The 21,415-nt window shown below is 51.9% G+C and overlaps 2 protein-coding genes across 2 annotated transcripts in view; both read right to left on the bottom strand.

The window, feature by feature from the left end:
* Positions 1-11,897, bottom strand: part of BAIAP2L2 (BAR/IMD domain containing adaptor protein 2 like 2) — a 28,073-nt gene extending 16,176 nt beyond the window's left edge. Inside the window, exons 1-6 of the mRNA XM_007454109.1 lie at positions 11,847-11,897; positions 10,664-10,739; positions 9,841-9,927; positions 9,299-9,360; positions 369-440; positions 29-145 (exon numbers count right to left, since the gene is read on the bottom strand). Of these exons, the coding sequence (XP_007454171.1) occupies positions 29-145; positions 369-440; positions 9,299-9,360; positions 9,841-9,927; positions 10,664-10,739; positions 11,847-11,897 (465 nt within the window). The remainder of the gene's footprint in view (positions 1-28; positions 146-368; positions 441-9,298; positions 9,361-9,840; positions 9,928-10,663; positions 10,740-11,846) is intronic.
* Positions 11,898-13,332: 1,435 nt separating this feature from the next.
* PLA2G6 (phospholipase A2 group VI) overlaps positions 13,333-21,415 on the bottom strand; it is a 39,954-nt gene continuing 31,871 nt past the window's right edge. Inside the window, exons 12-16 of the mRNA XM_007454029.1 lie at positions 16,219-16,355; positions 15,691-15,845; positions 14,329-14,496; positions 13,722-13,795; positions 13,333-13,574 (exon numbers count right to left, since the gene is read on the bottom strand). Of these exons, the coding sequence (XP_007454091.1) occupies positions 13,430-13,574; positions 13,722-13,795; positions 14,329-14,496; positions 15,691-15,845; positions 16,219-16,355 (679 nt within the window). The 3' untranslated portion in view covers positions 13,333-13,429. The remainder of the gene's footprint in view (positions 13,575-13,721; positions 13,796-14,328; positions 14,497-15,690; positions 15,846-16,218; positions 16,356-21,415) is intronic.

Genomic DNA, 21,415 nt, shown 5'->3' with positions numbered 1-21,415 from the left:
CCCCCCCCCCCCCCGCCAGCGCCTGCACCTTCATCTCCCGCGCATTCTTGTCCCTCTTGCGCTCCATACGCCACAGCTGGGACATGCACTTCTCCAGGTTGGCGGCTCGGTGGCGGTACTCCATCTCGTAGTGCTGGCGGCTGTCCTTGGATGGGGTGGAGAGAGGAGGGCGACCCCCGTGTCAAAGAGCTCAAGGCACCTGGCTTATGGGCCAGAGTACTGGACAGGGGCAGGGGCTCAGCTGGGAACATGTATAACCTGGGGCCAGTCCATGCCCAGCGCTGGCCTCAGTGTGCCCATCCCTCAAAAGGGGAGAGACGGTCCTGCGGGTGGTGGGCCGTGGGGCCAGGATGCGCGGCCAGACTCACTTTGATGAACTGCATGTCCAGCTTGGTGTTCTTCTCCATGTGCTGCAGCAGGTCTCCATGGAATGTCTGCACCTGTGTGGAGCGCAGGGTGGGGGTGATCAGGGCGGCCCTATCATCCCCAGGCCCCAGAGTTCCTTGCACTGCTCACTCCAGTACATTACCCACTGCATTCCTAACACACCAGGCACCTCGCCAATCATCAGAGAAATGGGTAAAACAAGAGCACCTATTTGGATGGAGAATTAAATGGTTAAACATACAAAACATTTAGTGCAGTCCCCGGCTTGAAACACATCCTCCATAAATGTGTCGACATCTTCCGCTTCTTAGTCTCAGTCTGTGCCTTGATTATGCCTGGAATTTCCTACCAGTCTTCAAATACCAGCTTCACTGGCCCCTCTGCTGGGACGCCCCCCCAACTCCTCAGGCAGAATTCATCACTCTCTCATTTTGTTTCTGGCATGTGTACAACTTGTTTGTTCATTGTTCGCTCCTCCAGCCATAAGAAGGAATTTCTTGCCGGGCCCCTGGTCATAGCCTGTTTGTATGGGCAGCATGAACCAGGTCTGTCCCATCTCTGTGTTTCCAGCACCGTGGGCTGGGCCTGGCCCAGCAAAAGAGCTCACAACTGTTGAGGGCTTCACTGGGGTGGCAGGTTCCTGTGACAGGTGAGAAGGAGGTGGCTGACCACTTGGGTGACCAGGAGGGCCAGGAAGGCTATTGGGCTCAGGCTCAGAAAAGCTTCGTTCTAGCCGTTTTGGTTCTGCCTCCAATTTGCCCTGTAACTTTGGATGAGTTGCTGCCCCTCCCTGGGCCTCAGTTTCCCCATCTGTAATGGGAAAGTTTTGCCCAGATGGTCCCTAAGGTCCAGCCCTAGAACCCAATGAGCTTGATTCTGTGGGCCTTGGTGGCCAGCTGGCATGTTCCCCTGTGTCCCCCATCAGTGCTCCCTGGGTCACTCCATGTTGTTAGGACATCAGACCTAAATCCTTCCATCTGTACTCTTTGCAAAGAGGAGCATCTTCCATCCTGCTGCCGCCTCTGGGGACACTTCCAACCCTGCTCAGCCTTCTCTGTCTGCCTGGCCTTTCCCCTCAGGAGTCCCGGCTCAAGAACCCTCGGTGGGGGACTTCCCTGGCAGTCTAGTCGTTAAGACTTCGCCTTCCAATTCAGGGCGTGCAGGTTCGGTCCCTGGTCGGGGAGCTAAGATCCCACATGCCTCGCGGCCAAAAAACCAAAACATAAAACAGAAGCAATATGTAACAAATTCACTTCCAACCCTGCTCAGCCTTCTCTGTCTGCCTGGCCTTTCCCCTCAGGAGTCCCGGCTCAAGAACCCTCGGTGGGGGACTTCCCTGGCAGTCTAGTCGTTAAGACTTCGCCTTCCAATTCAGGGCGTGCAGGTTCGGTCCCTGGTCGGGGAGCTAAGATCCCACATGCCTCGCGGCCAAAAAACCAAAACATAAAACAGAAGCAATATTGTAACAAATTCAATAAAGACTTTAAAAACAAAAAAAAGAACCTGAGTGGATCCTGGCTCCTGCCACGGGGGTCCCCAAGCTGTGCTGTGGGAGCTCTGTCCCTCAGGAAAAGGAATGCTGGTCATCAGGAAAGACCAGTAAATTATAAAAGTTCTCAGTTTTTCTTCCACAGTTGTTTCTGAAACCTTGCTAACTGCTGGTCTATAAGGGAGCTTGGGTGTGGCCCCCTCAGGACTAGCCGGGCCTTAAAGCCCTGAGTGTGGCTGCCAGTGTGTGTTTTGGGGGGTGGCACGGGATCAGTGTTACAAGCCTCTCTGAGTCCCTATTTCTGCCCCATGGGGGCCCTTTTCTGCTGGATCCAGGCAGTAAGGAAGTGAGCCTTCCTGACCTATACCTGCGGGACCTCCCGGTTCAAGGTTCTGCTCCAACACAAGACACATGTTCCTGAAAACTGCCACATCCTGCCAAATCGCCCAATATAAACAACAGGGCTTATGGAAGATGCAGGGTTGGGACTGATGCTCAAAACCCAGGCAACTTGGCAACCAGAGCACTAATAGAGACGGTGAATGGTACCTGGAGAGATGAACTTGAACCACGCCTAAGGCCGTGGAAAATATTAAAAATGCACAAAACCAATAGAATGGACACACTGGCAACACTTGAATTACTGCAGAGCTGGAATGTTGAGGTGATTCAGGAGGAGGTGGGGCTGTCATAATGGTGGAAATGGGAGGCTGCGACACCCACCACCAGCTGAGAGCCCCGGGAGACTGGAGGTGCTTGCCCTCCCCAGGGAGGCCTGGGTGCAGGAGCTCTTTTAAAATGTTCTTAAAATACAGCCTGGGGCTTCCCTGGTGGCGCAGTGGTTGAGAGTCCGCCTGCCGATGCAGGGGACACGGGTTCGTGCCCTGGTCCGGGAGGATCCCACATGCCGCGGAGCGGCTGGGCCCGTGAGCCATGGCCGCTGAGCCTGCGCATCCGGAGCCTGTGCTCTGCAACGGGAGAGGCCACAACGGTGAGAGGCCCGCGTACCACAAAAAAAAAAAAAAAAAAAAAAAAAAACAGCCTGAAGGGCTATTGCTTTCAGTGCAGCAGACAAGCTAGGGGCTTTACCCTTCTTGCTAATTCCTAACTTTCCCCTCCCCTTGCCTAGGAAACCTCACTTATGAACAAGCCACCTTCCACGTCATAGGGTACGGCTCCTGCTTCTAGTCGCGTAGGGACTATGTCATGCCATGGAAAATGCATTAGAGCAGGACAGGTGGATTGTAATTCTTCTCATTACCAGGGCTTGGCTGTGATCGCCAACAGCATAGAGGACACAGACCCAGGATGCCCCAATCAGACGGGGCCCAGGCATCAGTGGGTTAATGGAAAGTCATTGTCAAGCTCCCGAAGAAATTGATCTAATAAGATGTTGATACTTGAAGAGAACTTTGAACTCTTGCTGTGGGGGAACAACAGGACTGCCTATAATTAGCCGGTGGCTTCTAAAACAATGAAGTCACCAAATCCAGGGCAGGCTGAGGAATTCCCAGCAAGTCGGAACAGAGGCTGCCGTGCCCTGCTCCCCTCCCCCTGGGACACGCTCCATTAGCGGGGTCTTGTGAGCCCCTCAGTATAGAAGCTGAGAGCAGACCCACTGCTGAGAACATGCACTGTAAGTTCTATGTATCGAGTTATTCCAGTAACTTGAGAAATCCTTTTGCTTTTGATACAGGGAAATCCCTTTGAAAGAATTGCCTCTGTGGGCTGACCCCAGCTCCTTTCTTCCCATTTGCTCTTGAACACCCTCCATCAGGCTCCTGCCCCACCACGCCAGCAAGAGTGTTGTTCTCAAAATCACCGAGACGGCACCTCGCTAAGCCCCATGATCAATTCTCAGGACTCACCCAACTTGCCCCTTCATAATCATTGGACACAGTTGCCCACTCGCTCCTCCTGAGACAAGTTCCTCCCTCAGCTTCCAGCCCACCACCCTCTCCTTGTTTTCCTCACACACCCTGGCTGCCTCTTCTCTGTCCTTTGCTCAGTCCCCCTCATCTCCCTGGTCCCCAAAGGTTGAGTTGCCCCGGGGCTCAGCCATGGGCCTCTTCCCTTCTCTATCTACACCACTCCCTTGGTGAGCTCATGCAGTCCACTGGCTGATGCCTCCCAGATGTATGTCCCAGCCCAGATCCTCCCCCAAACTCCAGTCTCATCCATACGACAATATGGGCTCCATTCAGCCAAGAGGAAGAGACGAATATTGAAGATAGGCTATGAAGGTCTAACACACAGATAATAAGAGTCCCTGAAGAAGAAACGCAGAGAAAGAGAACAAAAAAAAAAGTCTAAAAATTGTAATTCCAGACAAGTTTCCTGAAATTAAAAAAAAAAGAGAAAGATTTCAAACTACATATTGAAAGAGGACACCACATAACTAAGAATATTGTCCCAGACTGACCAATATCAAGAAATAGTCTGGAAAAGTTACTAGATTTAAGAAAAAGAAAAAAATTGGGCATCTAAGGCAAAAAAAGCAAGTGATTTACAATGGAAGAAATAGATTATCAGACTTTTCAACAGCAACATTCAAGATGAAAGAAAAAGAAAGAAAAGAGAGAAAGAAAGAAAGAGAAAGAAGGAAGGAAGGAAGGGAGGGAGGAAGGAATGAAATGTGAGCCAAGAATTTTATATCCAGCAAATCTGACTTTCAAGTATAAGGAGAACAAGCTGTTATCTTGGTGTCAGAACTCAGAGAACATTGTTCACACGAGCCCTTCCTGTGCGGACAATCAGAACAAGGCCAAAACGACGAGCAAGACATGGACACGTGGTTTGAGGTGAACATTAAATATGTAGTTACTTGTAAACAAAGATCAATGAGGGTGAAAGGGGAGCAAGCAAGGTACAGCAGCTCTGGGTCCTGACAGTGTAGGCAAAGTGCAGCTGCAGATACGGCGTTTTTCACACATTGAAGATTTGTGGCAACTTTACGTCAAGCAAGTCTATCAGTGCCATTTTTCCAACAGCATTTGCTTACTTTGTGTCTGTGTCACACTTTAGTAATTCTCGCAGTAGCTCAGACTTTTTTGTTATTGTCATAATCTGTTGTGGTGATCTGTGATCAGTGATCTTTGATGTTACTATTGCAAAACATTACGACTTGCTGAAGGCTTATATGATAGTTAGCATTTTTTGGCAATAAAGTACTTTTAAATTAAGGTATGAACGTTGTTTTTTTTTTTTTGACATAATGTTATTGTACACTTAATAGACTACAGTATAGTGCAGACATAACTTATACGCACAGGGAAACCAAAAAATTTGTGTGACTCTCTTTATTGTGATATTTGCTTTTTTGCGGTGGTCTGGAACAGAACCCACAATATCTCCAAAGCATGCCTGTATTTTGAAAGTGGGGAGATGCTGGGGAGAGCAAATGTAAAACAGATTTTAACAGTTCTCAGAAATCATATTGGTGGTGGTAGAATTACTATCATTATTCAGAGACTGTTGTGTATACGTAACATGAGATAAAGCAAACGGTGACTATGGGATATTCTTATTCTTTCATTCTCTGTATCCTTAAGAATCAGGACTTTTTTTGGGCTGCGCCGCATGGCTTGCAGGATCTTATTTCCCTGACCAGGGATTGAACCCGCACCCTTGGCAGTGAAAGCATGGAGTCCTAACCATTGGACCACCAGGGAATTCCCAAGAATCAGGATTCTTGATGTGGAACAAAAGAGATACTGGTGGAATAGGGAAGAGGTTAAGTAAAAATCTAGGCTGAATCTGAATTGCAAGTATCAGTATGAATTTTATGAAGTGTTCTATCTTTAACTATATATATTTTCACGTATGTGTGTGTATATATATGTTTGTACAAATGTATCTATGCGTGTATGTATCTATGTATGTATCTAGGCATATATCTATGTATCCAGGCATATGTAGCATATCTATTACATGCACATATGTATGTATGTATGTCTGTACAGCACTGGCCACTGAAAAAGCCTAGGAGCAATGATCAACCCAATGGACACCCCTAGTGCCCAGATTATGGTCTTGAAATACCACTTTCCACTAAAAGCAAAAAATAAAAACAGGGCTTCCTGGGGAGATGGCTGATTCTATGTGTAGAGGAGCAAAGTACCAGATGAGGGCAGAACATCTTGTCAGGCTGGATAGCAAGGAGACTGTCCAAACCATGAGAGTTATGCCAAAGGACTCGTGTGCCAGACTGAAGAGGCTTCGGCTGGTCAAAGCGGGGACATTTTCAACTTCAGTGAAATAATGATTACAAAGGAGTAAAACACAACAAATACGTTTAGATCTATGATACTGACTAGATACTAAAAAATATGATACTAAAAAATATTATAATGATGGTACTAGTAAAAAAATAAAGCTAACCGGTCACCTTCAGAGGATGACAGGGAGAAAATTCATGATCTTGAAAGCTGACAAGGCAGGAATAAGCCTTTATCCTGTCTTTCCCATAAGAAGCGTGCCACTGGGTAAGAAATAGCACATAAGAAGAAACGTCTCTTTAGAGAAATATTCCAGTTCCTAAGTGAGAGAGCAGCAGAATAGCAGCATCTTGTAAGTCCCACGTATGAGTGGGTGTGGACACACAGCCTCCACGGCTGTTACTGTCACAAGGTGGCAGGAGCCACATGCCTCCTGATGGAAGAAGCCAGCACCCACTCTAGTCTTGCCAAACGGATGGAACCTGAGTCTGATCGAGCTTCTGGGTCCAGAGGACAGAGGACCAAGCTGAGCTGCATGAGGAGTGTTTGGAAAACCAACAGGTCAAAAGGTCCCAGGCCCTTCAACAGATAAATGGTAAGGAAAAGAAAGGGATGGAGGGGGAGCCAGTAGATTAAAAGAGACTCAAAGACATATTTTAAAAAAAGAGAGAGCAAGACAAATTCTAGCATCCAGGGACATACAATTGGGTGATCAATTACGAAGAAACACAAGGCAGTGTCGGACCAGTGGTCACTCTTGGAGGAAGAGGGGGTCTGTGATTTGATGGGGGCGTGTAGAAGGGCTCCAGGAAAGGCTGGCAAAGTTCCTGACCCGGGTGGGAGTTTCAAAGGTGGTTTGCCTTATAATGATTCATTAAGCTCGAATTTGTTCAGTGACACTTTCTATGCCTGTATTTTAGTTTACAATAAAAAAGGTTTGGTTTTTGAAAACCAAACCTGAGTCAGATCCTGTCATTCCTTTGCTCAATACACTCAGAGGCATGGCCGGAATTCCGACAATGCCCTCAAGGCCCGGCCCCTTTAGCGGCTGGTCATCTCCACGCTGGCCTTCGCTGCCTCCACTCCGGCCACGTGGGCATCCTCAAGCCTTCCCATGTGCCGATCCCTCTGCCCAGAACACTCTTCCTGCAGGTGTCTCCCACTCACTCCCCACCTCCATCAGGCCTCTTCTCAATGTCACCTTTCTAGTACCTTTCATCTTGAGCATCTGTTAAAAATTGCATCCCTCCAATACTTTCTATCCCCCTTCCCTGGTCTATTTTTCTCCATAGCTTATTTTGCATCTAACCCATCACATCTGTAATCACTTACTTGTCCTGGGTTTTGTCTGGTTCCCCCTTGGGGAGAGCAGGGGGTTTTGTCTGCTGTATCCCCAGTACCCATAGCAGTACCTGGCACAGGGCAGTAAATAGTTGTCGAATGAATGAGCCCAAGGGGGAGGTGGCCTCTGGTGTGTTCGGCCCAGTATGGCTCTGGCCAAGGGCCCTGCCCTGTTGTCACAGCCAAGACACTGGTACCCAAAGAGGGCAGCTCTCCTTACAGAGCAGGCCTGGGTGACACTCGTCCGCGTCCAGCCCAGGTGTGCCACAGGTGACATGGAGAGCCATCAGTCACAAGGACAGGAAGTTGCAGGCTGCCAGCGTGACCCATGCTCTGTAACTCCCTGCCCAAGCCCCAGGAGGTGGCACAGGCTCAGCGCTAAGCCTCAAAGTGCCTAGGAGAGGGATCCAGGATCCTGGTTTTATCGAGTATAGTGGATGCATGTTTTCTGCTGGTGAATTTGTTCCCCATTTCAACATGGTTACCAAACTGATGAGTATTTTATGGTGTCCCCAAAGAGTATCCAGACCTCCAGTGGTTTCCCACACACACGTTTGAGAACCGCGCACTTCCACGATTAGTTGAAATTTCCTTCCGAACTTTCCAAGGTTCCTCACACCCAGCCCCGCCCACCTTTCCCTCTCTGCCCATCCCCAGCTCTCTTCTGCCCGATGCCATGCTCTGCACATGCTCAGCCCACAGCAACCTCTGGAAGGCCCTCTCTTCTCCTCTCCCTCTGGCCCAGCCCCGCTCCCTTTTCAAAGCTTATTCTTTCCTTCCCAGGCAGTGAAGCCCTGCTTGGTGCCAGGTCCCTGTCCCAGGCCCTGGAGTTACAGAGAAGACCGTGTCCCAGCCCTGGCACAGCTTCCAGTCTTGGCAGGGATAGAGACGGGGGTAAATTCTGCTTCTAATGATCATAGCTAAGGTACATAGAAGGCTACAGGTGCCAAGGTCAATAGTTTATGCTTATTAATACAATTAATGCTCACAAGAATCCTGCAAGGCAGTTATTATGATTATCTCCATTTCACAGACAGATACACTGGGCCATAGAGGTTAAGTAGCTTGTCCAAGGCCACAAAGCCAGTAACTGGTGGGGCTGGGCTTTGAACCCAGGTGCTCTGGCTGCAGAGCTGGTTTTCTTCACCACTACTTGCTAAGAATGGATAGAAGCATCTGTTGAAGTCCAGAGGGAGGAGAGACTGAACTTGCCCAGGAGTCAGGGGAGGCTTCCTGGAGGAGGGGGTGACTGTGCTGGCCAGCAGGGGTGGGGGTGGGTGGGTCCTAGGCTGAGAGAACAGCGTGACAGCAGCCCGCGGTGGGGACGCCAGGCGTGTCTGCAGAGGGCAGCTCTTCCGGCTGGCTGGGCTGTGACTGGGGGTGCCAGGGAGGCTGCTGGCTCAGCAGGACCTGGAACCCCTTACCGAGGGGCTGGGTTTAGTTCTGCAGGTGGCAGGGCCGTGGAAGGATTTTCTCCTAGGTGTGTAAGGTCAGATCACTGGCTGCTCCCTGGGGAGGCAGGTAGGGGCAGGGCCCGATGCACGTGGGTGACAGTCCTTTCACTTCCTGGCTCCTCCACTCACTCTGGAATCTTGGGCGAGTGGCTAGATCCCTGAGACTCAGTTTCCTCCTCTGCCAAATGGAGATAGAAATGGCACCTGCCTCCCAGGTTGCTGGAGCTTGAACAAGATGTGCAGGTAAATGTGCCCAGCAGAGCTGGGCCCTGGCAGGTGCCCAAAAGGGCAGCCGCTGTTGTTATGTCACCAAAGTCCTCTCTGAGGAAGGGTGTGGAGGCCCTCGTCCCCCATAGAACACAGCCCACTCTCCCAAGTGACCCCTCCAGGCTGTGGGGTCTGGGACTCACCACCACCTCCAGGTCAGAGTTCAAGTGCCGCTGGGTGTCGGACATCTGCACCAAGATCTCACCTGGAGGCACGGAGAGCAGCAGCTTCAGTGCGGGGACCTACCCTGCCCACCCTCTTCCCACCAGAAGCTGTCAGAGGGCCTGCCCAAGGCTGGATTTGGGGACCAAAGTCCAGGGGTTCCCCATATGACTCAGGGCCTCTGGCAGCACCTGTCCTAGCCCTGGCAAAGTCCTACAGGGAGGGGAGCGGAGGGTCCCTGGCTCCAGAACAAGAGTCTGGGGTCTGGGCCTTGGGCTGCAAGACCTTTGTCTTTGGGGGGGACTTCCTGGAAGGGCCAGACTGTAAAAGGAACCTTCTCTGGGACCTGAGAATGGGGGGCAAGGCCGGTCCCGGGCCTGAGGGGAGGCACCAGGGAGGCAGGCAGAGGGGGGCCCGGAGCCTGGAACACAGGAGGAGGCCGGTGGGGGGGGGGGCTAGGAGGAGTGTCCCCCAGGCCTAAGAAGATGAGTGGGGGAGATGGAGGGGGAGAGGCGTGCCTCACCCAGGATCTGCGAGGTGGAGCTCTGCAGGGCCTGCTCCCCGATCTTCTGGATGGCGTTGAAATACACTTCTGCCGCCTCAGACAGAGCTGCGTGGAGAGAGGGATGCGTCCAGCCCCAGAGCCCTCCTCCACGTGCCCCTCCCCACTTCCGGGGGCCTCTCCGCTGGCAGGAGAGAGTGTGGAGGGGTTGCCTCGGGCTCTGGCGTAGGTGTGTGTGAGAGGGACAAGGGTGCCCTGGGTGGCGTGTGTGGAGAGGTGGCATCGGCCAGAGGAGGGGGTGTGGAGGAGGGGGGTGTGTGAAAAAGCGGGGGATGGGCTCTCCCTGCGGGGCAGGGCGCAGGGCAGCTGCCCCCAGCACAGGGCCTCGGCCTGTGCCTGTCTGTCTGGGAGGGGGCGGGGTGCAGGCATCTGTGTGTGCCCGGGAAGGCGTGTTGTGAGGCATGAGGTGGGGCTGGGGGTGGCAGGGGCTGAGGTCACTGCTGTGAGGACTCTGAAGTCCTAAAGGGCGGGGAGGGATTGGGTGACACTCAGCTCTGGGTGTGTCCCTGGCTTGTCCATCAGGCAGGTGGCTCACAACCCTCTGCTGATTAGCTCTGGGGGTGGGGCAGTTGCTGGGAAATGGGGGAGATGGGAGCTGTTTTCACAGGCGCTGAGCGAGTGGTGAGGTCTGGCTGTAGGTGGCTGGAAGCGGGGCTGGTCAGGGTGCCAGGCTGGGGGTGCAGAGGTGGCCTGGGTATGGCAGTGTGCTCAGTGGCAGCATCAGGGTGACATAGAGAAGTGTGTGTCGTCGGGGTTTTGAGAGACTGCAGGGCCTGGCACTCACCGTGGAAGGCCCGGAGGTAGTTGTTCCCCAGGTACACCAGGTTCTCCAGGGCAGGGTTGAACTGCTCCATGATGCTCTGGAGTCCAAGGGTGGTGGGAGGGTAGAGATGGGGAGAGGAAGACGGAGTGATGGGCCTCAGGATCAGGGGACCCCCAACCCCAGTGAGAAGCCTGACTCAGGGGGGCCCGCCTAGAAACCTGGCGTCACCCAGAATTCTGGCTCTCTGCTGCAAGGACCTCAGAGGCCAGGATCCAGACCGGGGTCCCCTTGGCCGGCTCCAGGTCGCCACCTGCCCAGCGGGAACTTGTGCCTGGAAGGTTCTCCTCCCACTGGCTGAAGCCTGTGGTCTGTCACAGCGCCCAGCTGGGCGTGGCTCAACGCTGCCTCGAGTTCAGCCACCTCAGGGGCAAGGGCAGACCTTGCCCTGCTCGAAGAAGAGCCTCTGGGGAGCAAGGCTGTGGCCGGGTCCCTTGGGCCGCCGCAGGCCATGGCCAGCTGGAGAGCACCCTGGGTAGAGGACTTAGACTTGGGTCTTGATTCAAATCTCAGCAGCCCCTCTTCTTCCCTTGGTGACTTTGAACTAGCTGTTTAGCATCTCTGGCCTCAGTTTTCTTATCTCTCAAATGGGGTGATTATTTTCTACCTCAAAGATAGGGTGTTGTGAGGTTTACATGTTGAAAGGGTCCTGCACACAGGAGGTGCTCGGCAAATGTCTGTGGAGACTGCAGCAACCCCCCTGGAGTCGAGTAGGAAGTTTGAGTGAGGGACTCAGAAACCAGAGAGAGACAGAGAGACAGAGACAGGGAGACACAGAGTGAAAGAGACAAAGAGAGACTCCCCTACCCTGGGGCGGCCAGGTGGCTCTTCGGGCGGGCGCACTGCTCCCAGCTAAGGCCACCCTGGGCCCTGTCCTGCTTCATCCAGGGTTTGGGAGTCTGTCTCAGCAGTCCTGTCACTCGCTGGATGAACCCGTGCTCTGGGAGCCTCAGGGCTGGGGCTGGAGTGGCCCACTGCCCCCAGGGACCCCCCACCCCCATGCCCACTGCTCAGCCCAGCCTGGTTCTGGGCCTTCTTTCCTGGAACAAGCTGCTGCTATGCTCACTCTCTGTCCTCCAGAGCTGGCCGACCTTCGAGCCCTGGGAGCGGGGGCGGCAGCCAGGGCCTGGGCCACGCACACACTCACCTTGTAGATGGTCATGGTGGACCTGTAGAACTGGTCCATCTCGGGGGCCATGGAGTGGGCGCACCCGGGCACTGAGTAGAAGGCTGGTGGCACTAGCAGGCCTGGGAGCACTGGGGGTCGGTACCCTCCAATGCCCACTGCTCAGCGGGCTGTGAAGGAGGCTGCAGAGTGGGACCCGGAGATGGAGGGCTGGCCAAGGAGGAGGTGGTAACTTAATTATTCACCAGCCGGGGATGTCAGAATGCGATCTGGGGCGTAACCAGACCCGGCGGGGAAGGCATTCTGTGACGCGGACGGGTTCGTGTGACCTGCGCTTCAATTATTTACCCCTCTGAGCCGCGGACTGGTGGGCACGTGTGGATGGCCACTCTCCTGGATCACCTCCTCTTCAAGGAAGAGCCTTTCCCAGGCCAGCAGGGACCCCTAGCTCTGGGGGACCCCCGCCTTCCCACCTGCCTACACTGAGCAGTGCCCACCCTATTGGGCTCGAGCTGTGCAGTGACCACCCCCGGACCCTCCCTAGAAGTCCGTCCCTGCAGGTGGAAGGCACACACGGCTCGTCACTGTTCTCAGGCCCCCTCTCTACCCTGAGCCCCTCAGACCTGCAGCCCAGGGGCTGAGGCTCCTACGCCCGCTGCCGCCCGCCCAGAGACGGGACAGCACAAACCCTGGAGTTGCACAGACCTGCGGGCACGCTTTGGCCCTGGTCACTTGCTGTGTGACGGTGCCCGAGCCCCCTGCCCTCTCTGGGTCTCATCCCCTCCTCTGGCAAGTGGGGCTCTCCCTTGCCCTCCACCGTGGGGCAGGCGGGCCTGGCGGCCGCCTCTGCACACCCTCAGGCCCTGATCTGGGGAGGCCTAAAGAGAAAAGTTGTCCCTGGCCCGCGGAGCCTGGGAACCAGAGCTTCCATCCGTCTGCCTGGGCACAGGCAGGTGACAGCCAAGGCTGAAGGTCAAGGCTGAGGGGGGCTGGTGGGTGGGGGGCACTCACACCACAGTGCACACAACACAGGCAAACCAGAATTGAACCATTTATTTCACAGTTTGGGGCAGTCCCTGGAGCCCCTCTCCAGTCATAAACCACTTTCTGTTGGGAAGAATAACTTAAGTCACAGGAGCGACCTTTGAGAGCTGAGAGCTCATGGGTGGGCGGCTGGGGTGCGCGGAGGGGCAAAGTCGAATGGGACACCCCACTCCTAGGTCTCCCCTCCCGATGGGGTGGTGATGGCCCGCTTCTCTGGCTCCACCCCCAGCGGAGAGGGCAGAGGGTAGAAGGGGTCTCTGCAGCTCCAGGGGCCCGGGAAGAACCTGGGGCCCTCTGGGAGGCCTTAGTGTTTGAGCCACCTTGGGGGTCAGGGAGCAGCCTGAGTGAGGCCTGAGGCTTTCTAAGCTGGAAGGACACAGAGTGCCAGCAGGCAGGGGCAGAGGGGGAGAGAGGCCTGAGGACCAGCCTTAGGCAGGAAGCCCGGTGCCCCGCTAGGCCGGGTCTGTGGACACAGAGCCGCCTGGGCCTGGCTCTGCCCCGCCTCCCAGCTGGGCCTGGGCGGGTGGGGTGGGGTGGGGACGGCTGGGGGCCCGGCGGCCTCACGGTGAGAGCAGCAGTTGGATGAGCTTCTGGAACTGCTCCCGGTGCTCGTAGATGTAGACCTCAGTCTCCCAGAGGGCGTTGACCAGCACCGTGTCATTGACCTCGTCCAGCATGATGTCTGTCCCCAGCTGGGGACTCAGTCTGTCCGGATCAAGGAGGAGGCGTCACCCCCAGGACACTCGGCCTGGGTGGGGGACGAGGGCTGGGACTGGGGCGGACTCGGGACGCAGCACCCCCTTGGGGAAAGGGCCAGCCCAGGCTGGGGACTGGGGCCAGCAGCGCCCTCACCTGAAGTATTGGGTGCCAACCATCTCGCACCAGGCCCGGGCCCGGTCCACGGCCCGCCCGTCCGGATCTGTGCACTGGTGAGAAGCAGCCTCTGTGAGCGTCCAGCGCACACCACACACACGGCCCCTGCCTGGGGTCCCCAGGTTCCAGGTTGGCTTAGCCCCCTATCAGCAGAGTGACTTGGGGCAAATCCCCCTTTCCGGGCTGTAGTGACTGTCCCAGCTACGCAGAGGGGCGCAGTCTGTGGCTTTGAAAGGTGGCTCGGCAGCATTCAGAGTCAGTGAGCGTGGAGGGGCTGAGTGGACAGGCCTCCACCTCCCTGCCCCCTTAGCTTTTGTCCATCTGACATTCTGGGCTTCCACATGGGCTGTGTTTGAAGGAAGAAATCCACAGCTAAAAAATGCTTGAAAATCCCACTGGAGGTGGTCACCGAAGGTCCCTGCCAGCATTGAGGCACTATAGGGGAAGGGGAACCCCCCTGCCCCGAGCTGGCTGCGGAGGGTCAACAGAGCCCTGCCATCCCCATGACACCCAGGGTCCCACGGGAAGCCTCATCCTGGGGCTGAGATCCCGAGGGAAGCGGGCCTGGGGAGGGGCCCATACTCACACAGTCCACCACCATCTTGCCCAGTTCCTTGGCCCCAAAAACAGTCTTGGCCAGTTCCCAGGGGCTGCTGGGACGGAAGACGTCCACACAGGTCACAGGCACCTGCGGGGACCTCCCTGTCCCCAAGGAGACGACAACGGAGAGTTTCTTCACCTTGTTGCCCTGACCCTGTTGGGACAGGACAGGTGAGAGGAGGCCTGCCGCACAGATCGGGGGCACCCGGGGGGTAAGAGAGAGGCTCCCTGGGGGACTGTGAAGAGGCGTACAGGCCTCCTGTGGCAGAAGCACAGCCCGTGCTGCCTCTCTTTTGCTTCGCAACAAGTTCTCCTGCCAATCTTCTGGGCGACCTTGGCAACCCACCTACCCAGGCTCCCCATGCACTCAGATGAGTGATGTTTGAGCACCCTTCCCCATCCCACCGCCTCTCACTGATTCCTTCTTCCTCCAGGAAGCCTGCCCTTCCACATCTGGCCCCTAGAGAGCGCTCACCTCCCTGCCGCCTGCGGTTTCATCAGGGGCTTGGTGATGACCGCAGTGACAACTACAGCCAACAAGGATGCGGCACACTCAAGGTCAGGCACTGTTCTAAACACTCCACAGATAAGAGGCCACGGAAGCCTCACGGAAGTCCCCAGGCAGGTACTATCAATAGCCCTAGGCAGTGGCTGAAGTGAAGCATGGGCAGAGACAGGCCCCAGACCCAGAGGCGGGCCCCACACCACACTGCTCCTCCTAACCTGCGTGGGCCTTGCCCACCTCTGCACTAAGCTCCTCGGGCTGAGGGCCGCTTCTCTTCCTCCGGATCACTGACTCTGCCCTGCCCCATCCCCAAAGGCCTCAGCATGGGCTCCCCTCCTCTGTGAGCCCTTTCTGAGCCCTCATGTCTCTCAGCAGGGGTGATGCTCCTGGGCCCCTGCACAGTTCTCTGTCACAGCACCTAAAACACTCGGATGGATGTGTCCTTGTTTATGGACTGTCTCCCCTAAATGTGAGCTCCCCAAGGGCAAGCGTGTGTCTCCAGGCCGGGCAGCGTGGCTAGGCCTGTAAACTGGCACATACTGGTGTGCATGCTGTCCTCCCCACAAACAGCAGATGCTGTTAATTGATCATAACACCCTTCACCACCTAGTCCCGATTGGGCCTCAGAATCCCTCTTAGCACAGTGCTTTGGGCAGACACCACCAATCAGGCAGGTTCGAGTGTGACATAAAATTGCTGTTAAGTGCACAAATGAATGAATGCATGAAGAAAAGCCATTTGCTCTCCCAGGAGTCAGCCCAGAGTACAGTCAAGGCTTGCAGAAACAGGAGAGGCCGCTGTGGGCGGTCAGTTCCAGCCCCTCCAACCCAAGGTGGCTCTCACCTTGCGGATCAAGTCCTGGTTGTACTCATGGATCTCCGTCATGGCGTCCAGCGTGGGGTTGTTGGCCAGCAGCCCGCCATCCAGGAAGCGCCCGTTGGGCCGGAAGTAGGTGGGGGCTGCCCCACTGCTCCGGGCTGCCCGCCACACCAGCTGCTCTGGGGGTGGGGGAGGAGGGGGCCCAGTGGCACAAGAGATGTGCGTTTCAGATCTAAGGGTGTGTGTGTGTGTATGTGTGCACATGGCACTGTGGGAAGACGGTGAGGCTGGGGACTCTTCAGAGGCAGGACTGACAGGCCATGCTGTCTGGCCCCGCCATCCTGGTGGAAGGCAGGGTGCAGCCTGCCCGAGGCCTGATGGCTCCCTGGCTCTGCTGACCCTCAGCTGATACCCTTGGGAGGGAAGACCAGGGCAGTGGGTGGGATGGTGGTGGGCTGGGGGTGCCTGGCAGCAAGCTGGCGACTCCCACCCACCAACCTGCAGCCTCTCGGGCCAATCACTTCCCACAGATGCATCAAACATGGTTTTAACCTGAGGGTTGAGTTGGAGGCTTTAGGTTAACGTTCTGGCCGACACGAGGCTCCCGTACACACTCTGGAGCCTCATAATTCCGGAAGAGGTGGAGTTCAGCCGGCTGCCGGTCGGACAGTGTCCCTGTCAGCATCACCCTGGAGAGAAACAAGGAGCAGGACACTGAAGCCACTGACCCATCCGCCCTTGACAACCCACCTTTGGCAATTTTTGTCCAAACTGCCGACGCACTAATTCTTAAACTCAGCATTCCTACTTCTGGGAACCCATCCTAAGACACTCCCATGTGTGCGGGGAGATGGGCACACACTAGGCTATTAATGGCATTAAAGCAAACGACTGGAAACAACTAAATGTCCACCAGTGGGACGACGGTTCATGCACCGCGGCTCCTCTGTGCAGTGGGGTCTGCGTCGCTGGAGAACGGCTGAGGTATTACTTCATGTACTGATGGATGGTGAGTGCCAAGATTTATATTTAAGTGGAAAAAGCAAGGTTCAGGACAATGTGTATAATATGCCACCATTTATTTAAAAACAAACCCCCAAAGACCCTATGTACCTATTTGCTTGGTCAGAGGGTAACTCTGGAAGGACCCATGTGCAGAACCTGGCAACAGTGAGCTGCCTCTGGGACAGGAGACTGCTTGGGGGCTGCAGCTCCAGGACAGGAGTCGGGGGAGACTTTTCAGCATGTCATCTCTGATACCTAATCAGTGTTCTACCATGTGAGTCTACAACCTGTTAAAGAAGACTCCTAACTGTCTCAAGAGACTCAGGCATCCTTAAATACTGAGGGGAGTGTAGACTGACACAGCCCCCTTGGAAACTAATATGTATTCAGACCCTTACAAATGTCCTGGCTCTTTTTTTTTTAATTTATTTTCTTTCTTTATTTTTGGCTGTGTTGGGTCTTTGTTGCTGCATGAGGGCTTTCTCTATTTGTGGCGAGTGGCGGCTACTCTTCGTTGAGGTGCGCAGGCTTCTCGTTGCGGTGGCTTCTCTTGTTCCGGAGCATGGGCTCTAGGCACGCACGGGCTTCAGTAGTTGTGGCTTGTGGGCTCTAGAGCGCAGGCTCAAGTAGTTGTGGCGCACAGGCCCAGCTGCTCTGTGGCATATGCGATCTTCCTGGACCAGGGCTCGAACCCGTGTCCCCTGCACTGGCAGGCAGATTCTTAACCACTGCGCTACCAGGGAAGACCTGTCCTGGCTCTTTGATCTGTGAATTCCGTTTTGGAAAATCCAGCCTAAAGGAATAATCTTGGTTACAATGAAAGCTTTTTGTTTAAGGCTATTCATGCAGTGTAATTTATTACAGTGAAAAGTGAATGCTCTACATGGAAATAATAGGAGGGAGTGCCTAAACAATGGAATGTTTTGCAGCCATTTCAAATTACACTAGCAAGGAGTTGAGACTAACACAGAAAGGTGTTTGTTACAATGAAAAATATAAAGAAAAGGGAACAAAAACTATGCATGGGAAAAGAAGATTAGTTTTCCACCTCTAAGAATCTTGTGGAAAGGTTATTTGAACATATCTCTCAGTGAACAAAAAACTAAATGCTGGAAAAAAATTGTTTTTGATCTTCAAAGCACAGAAGGGGCTTCCCTGGTGGCGCAGTGGTTGAGAGTCTGCCTGCCGATGCAGGGGACGCGGATTCGTGCCCCGGTCCGGGAAGATCCCACATGCCGCGGAGCAGCTAGGCCCGTGAGCCATGGCCGCTGAGCCTGTGCATCCGGAGCCTGTGCTCTGCAACGGGAGAGGCCACAACAGTGAGAGGCCCACGTACCGCAAAAAAAATAAAATAAAATAAAAGCACAGAAGATTGGGTGATTGGGATTGACATGTATACACTGATGTGTATAAAATTGATGACTAATAAGAACGTGCTGTATAAAAAAAAAATTAAATAAAATTCAAAAATTCAAAAAAAAAAAAAGCACAGAAGATTTGATAAGATAGAAAGGAAAGATGAGGGTAAACTCTGAGGATAAGCAAGAACTCACAGAGGTAAATGGAGCACAGACACATCTCTGACCTGAAGGCAGACACCAAACTATCAATTCGAACTTCCATGCTGATGGCCTCATGGGGCCAGAGGGACAGAAGTCAAAGCCCAGAGTTCACTGAAGGTTAGGGATCTAATGGGAGACCCTCCCCACATTAGGTTGTAATCCCAAAGGGCTACCCTCTTGGGTAAGGGTAAACCAGAAATAAACCTGCCCCTTTCCCATGCCTGGAGGCTGTGAGTAAAGTTGCCTGGCATTAAACAAAGAAAGGAGAAAAAAAAAAATCCCCGAATATGTATAACCACAAACTAACCCTCCTGCAGATCTGTAGTCTAGATTCACATCACCTAGGGGGAAGTTCCAAAACCTTCATGCCAAGAATTTAGTTACAGTGACCCTAGATGCTACTGTACATGGGTACCTGGAAGATACAACGTAAGACACTCTGGAGAAGATACCCTCATTCTAGGCTTCACAGAATCTGCACATATTTCTCAACACTAAGGAATACCACACAGTTCCAAAAAAGGTGGGGAGGGGGACGTCAAGAAATAAACACAATGAATAAGAATAAGCATAAACAACACAAACAGCAAAACATACCTACATAAACAGCAGTTATTTGAATCCTCAAACAAAGACTGTAAAACAGCTATGCTTGGGACTTCCCTGGTGGCAGAGTGGTTAAGAATCTGCCTGCCAATGCAGGGAACACGGGTTTGAGCCCTGGTCCGGGAAGATCCCACATGCTGTGGAGCAATTAAGCCCACGCACCACAACTACTAAGCCTGTGCTCTAGAGCCCACGAACCACAGCTACTGAGCCCATGTGCCACAACTACTGAAGCCCGTGTGCCTAGAGCCCATGCTCCACAACAAGAGAAGCCACTGCTTGCAGCAACTAGAGAAGGCCCACGTGCAGCAATGAAGACCCAATGCAGCCAAAAATAAATAAATAAAATAAAATTATAAACAAACAAACAAACAGCTATGCTTACAATGTTGAAAGAGATCAAACACAAGCTTGATAATATTTTCAGGGAATAGAAAACTATAAGTAATGACCTAGAAGATCTGAAGAAAAAACAAAGAGTACTTCTAGAAATTTAAATAAATAAATAAAAACTCAATGAATAGGTTAAATGGAAACTCAGATAAAGTTAAAGAGAGAATTAGTGAATTGGAAAATAGGTAAGAAGAAATTATCCAGAATGCAACACAGAGAGATAAAATGAAAGAATATACAGGAGAAGTTAAAAGACATGAAAGACAGAAAAGCTCTAACATTTTCAACTGGAGTTCCAGAAGGAGAGGCAAGAGAAAATGAGGCAGAGGCAAGGTTGAACCAATAATGACTCAGGCTTCCAGAACTGAAGAAAAACATGAATCCAAAGATTTAAGAAGGCCAACAAATCCCAAGCAGGATAAATTAGAAGGAATTCATAACTAGATATATCATAGTGCAACTGTAGAGCACCAAAAACAAATAAACAAACACATAAATAAAAGCATCCAGAGGAAAAAAGACTACTTACTTTCAAAGGAGTAAGAGTTAAATTGAAATTGACTGCAAGTGTAACAATGGATGCTAAAAGGTATAGAATGATATCTTTCTTGTTCTACAAGAAAATCACCAGCCTAGAATTCTATACTCAACAAGAATAAGAGAGAAATAAAAGAATGTTCAACTGATAAGGGTGAAATACAACTAGTTTCAAATGATGAGAGTGAAATAAACCTATCTTCAAACAACTCTGCTAGTGGAGAATTCACTACCAGCAGACCATCTCTGTGGGAAAGGCAAAAGAAGGTACTTTAGGCAGGAGGAAGGTGGTCAGAGGAAGGACTGTAAAGCAAAGAAGTGATACACATGTATACATACACACACACATATGCATACTCATATACATACACACATACATGAGCTGGAGCCAGCTCATACTGGCTTGTGAGAACCTATTGCTAAATCTCGTGAGCTGGTTGTTAAACTGTTGGTAGCTTGAAATCAGCCATGGTGGGGGTATTTATGCCATGGGAATTGGCAAACACTACAAACCAGGGTTTTATCCCCCTAGAGATCTGGTTTCCCAGCTCACCGCTAGATAAATATAAATAAACATCAACTTCAAAAAACAATATCTTGTGAGGTTTTAAAAAAACAAGATAGATTTAAAATTCATAAAAGTAATTACTGGGTTGGCCAAAAAGTTCGTTTGGGTTTTGCCATAAGATGGCATGGACCTAGAGACTGTCATACGAGTGAAGTAAGTCAGAAGGAGGAAAACAAATAACGTATATTAATGCATATATGTGGAATCTAGAAAAACAGATGAACTGGTTTGCAAGGCAGAAATATAGATACAGATGTAGAGAACAAATGTATGGACACCAAGGGGGGAAAGCGGGGGGGTGGGTGGTGATGGTGGGATGAACTGGGAGATTGGGATTGACATGTATACACTGATAGGTATAAAATGGATAACTAATAAGAACCTGCAGTATAAAAAATAAATAAAATAAAATTCAAAAAATAAAAAGAATGATTTGTGCCATCCAAATTCTTCTGCAATTTTCTTTAAAAAAAAAAAAAATCCTTGATTATCTGAGGGGGGATAATGGTATCAATTAAATTTAGACTTCTATAATATGCACTAAAAAAAAGACAACAGAAATGAGTGCATAAATTTCAAACTATTGGGTTGGGGGTGGAATGTAATGATTAAAACTATTCAGTAAATCCAAAAGAAGGCAAGAAACACGGAACAAAATAGGATAGCATATGTCATCCCCAAAATATGAGTAATTATGTAAGTATAAATGGATCAGCCATATAAACTATTAGATTAACTATAGGAAGGTTCTGATAGCCAAACCAATCAGCTAAAACAGACTTAACTAATTAAATAACTTAAATAAATATATTACTATGCAATAAAAATCTATAAATAAACTAAATGCACAGATTAGATAAAGAACAAGTCCAACTATAGGCTATTTACAAGAGAGACATGTAAAACATAAGGATCAAGAAGGCTGAATTAAAGCATGAGCACAGACACACCACATGCAGATATAACCAATGGAAGCTAGTATAACTGTATTAATATCAGACAAAATTAAGGCAAAAAGTATTCTTAGAGGGCTTCCCTGGTGGCGCAGTGGTTGAGAGGCCGCCTGCCGATGCAGGGG

The sequence above is a fragment of the Lipotes vexillifer genome, unplaced genomic scaffold, assembly GCF_000442215.2.
Source record: "Lipotes vexillifer unplaced genomic scaffold, Lipotes_vexillifer_v1.1 scaffold382, whole genome shotgun sequence".
NCBI classification, from domain to species: domain Eukaryota; kingdom Metazoa; phylum Chordata; class Mammalia; order Artiodactyla; family Lipotidae; genus Lipotes; species Lipotes vexillifer.
This window is presented reverse-complemented; position numbering and strand designations above follow the sequence as displayed.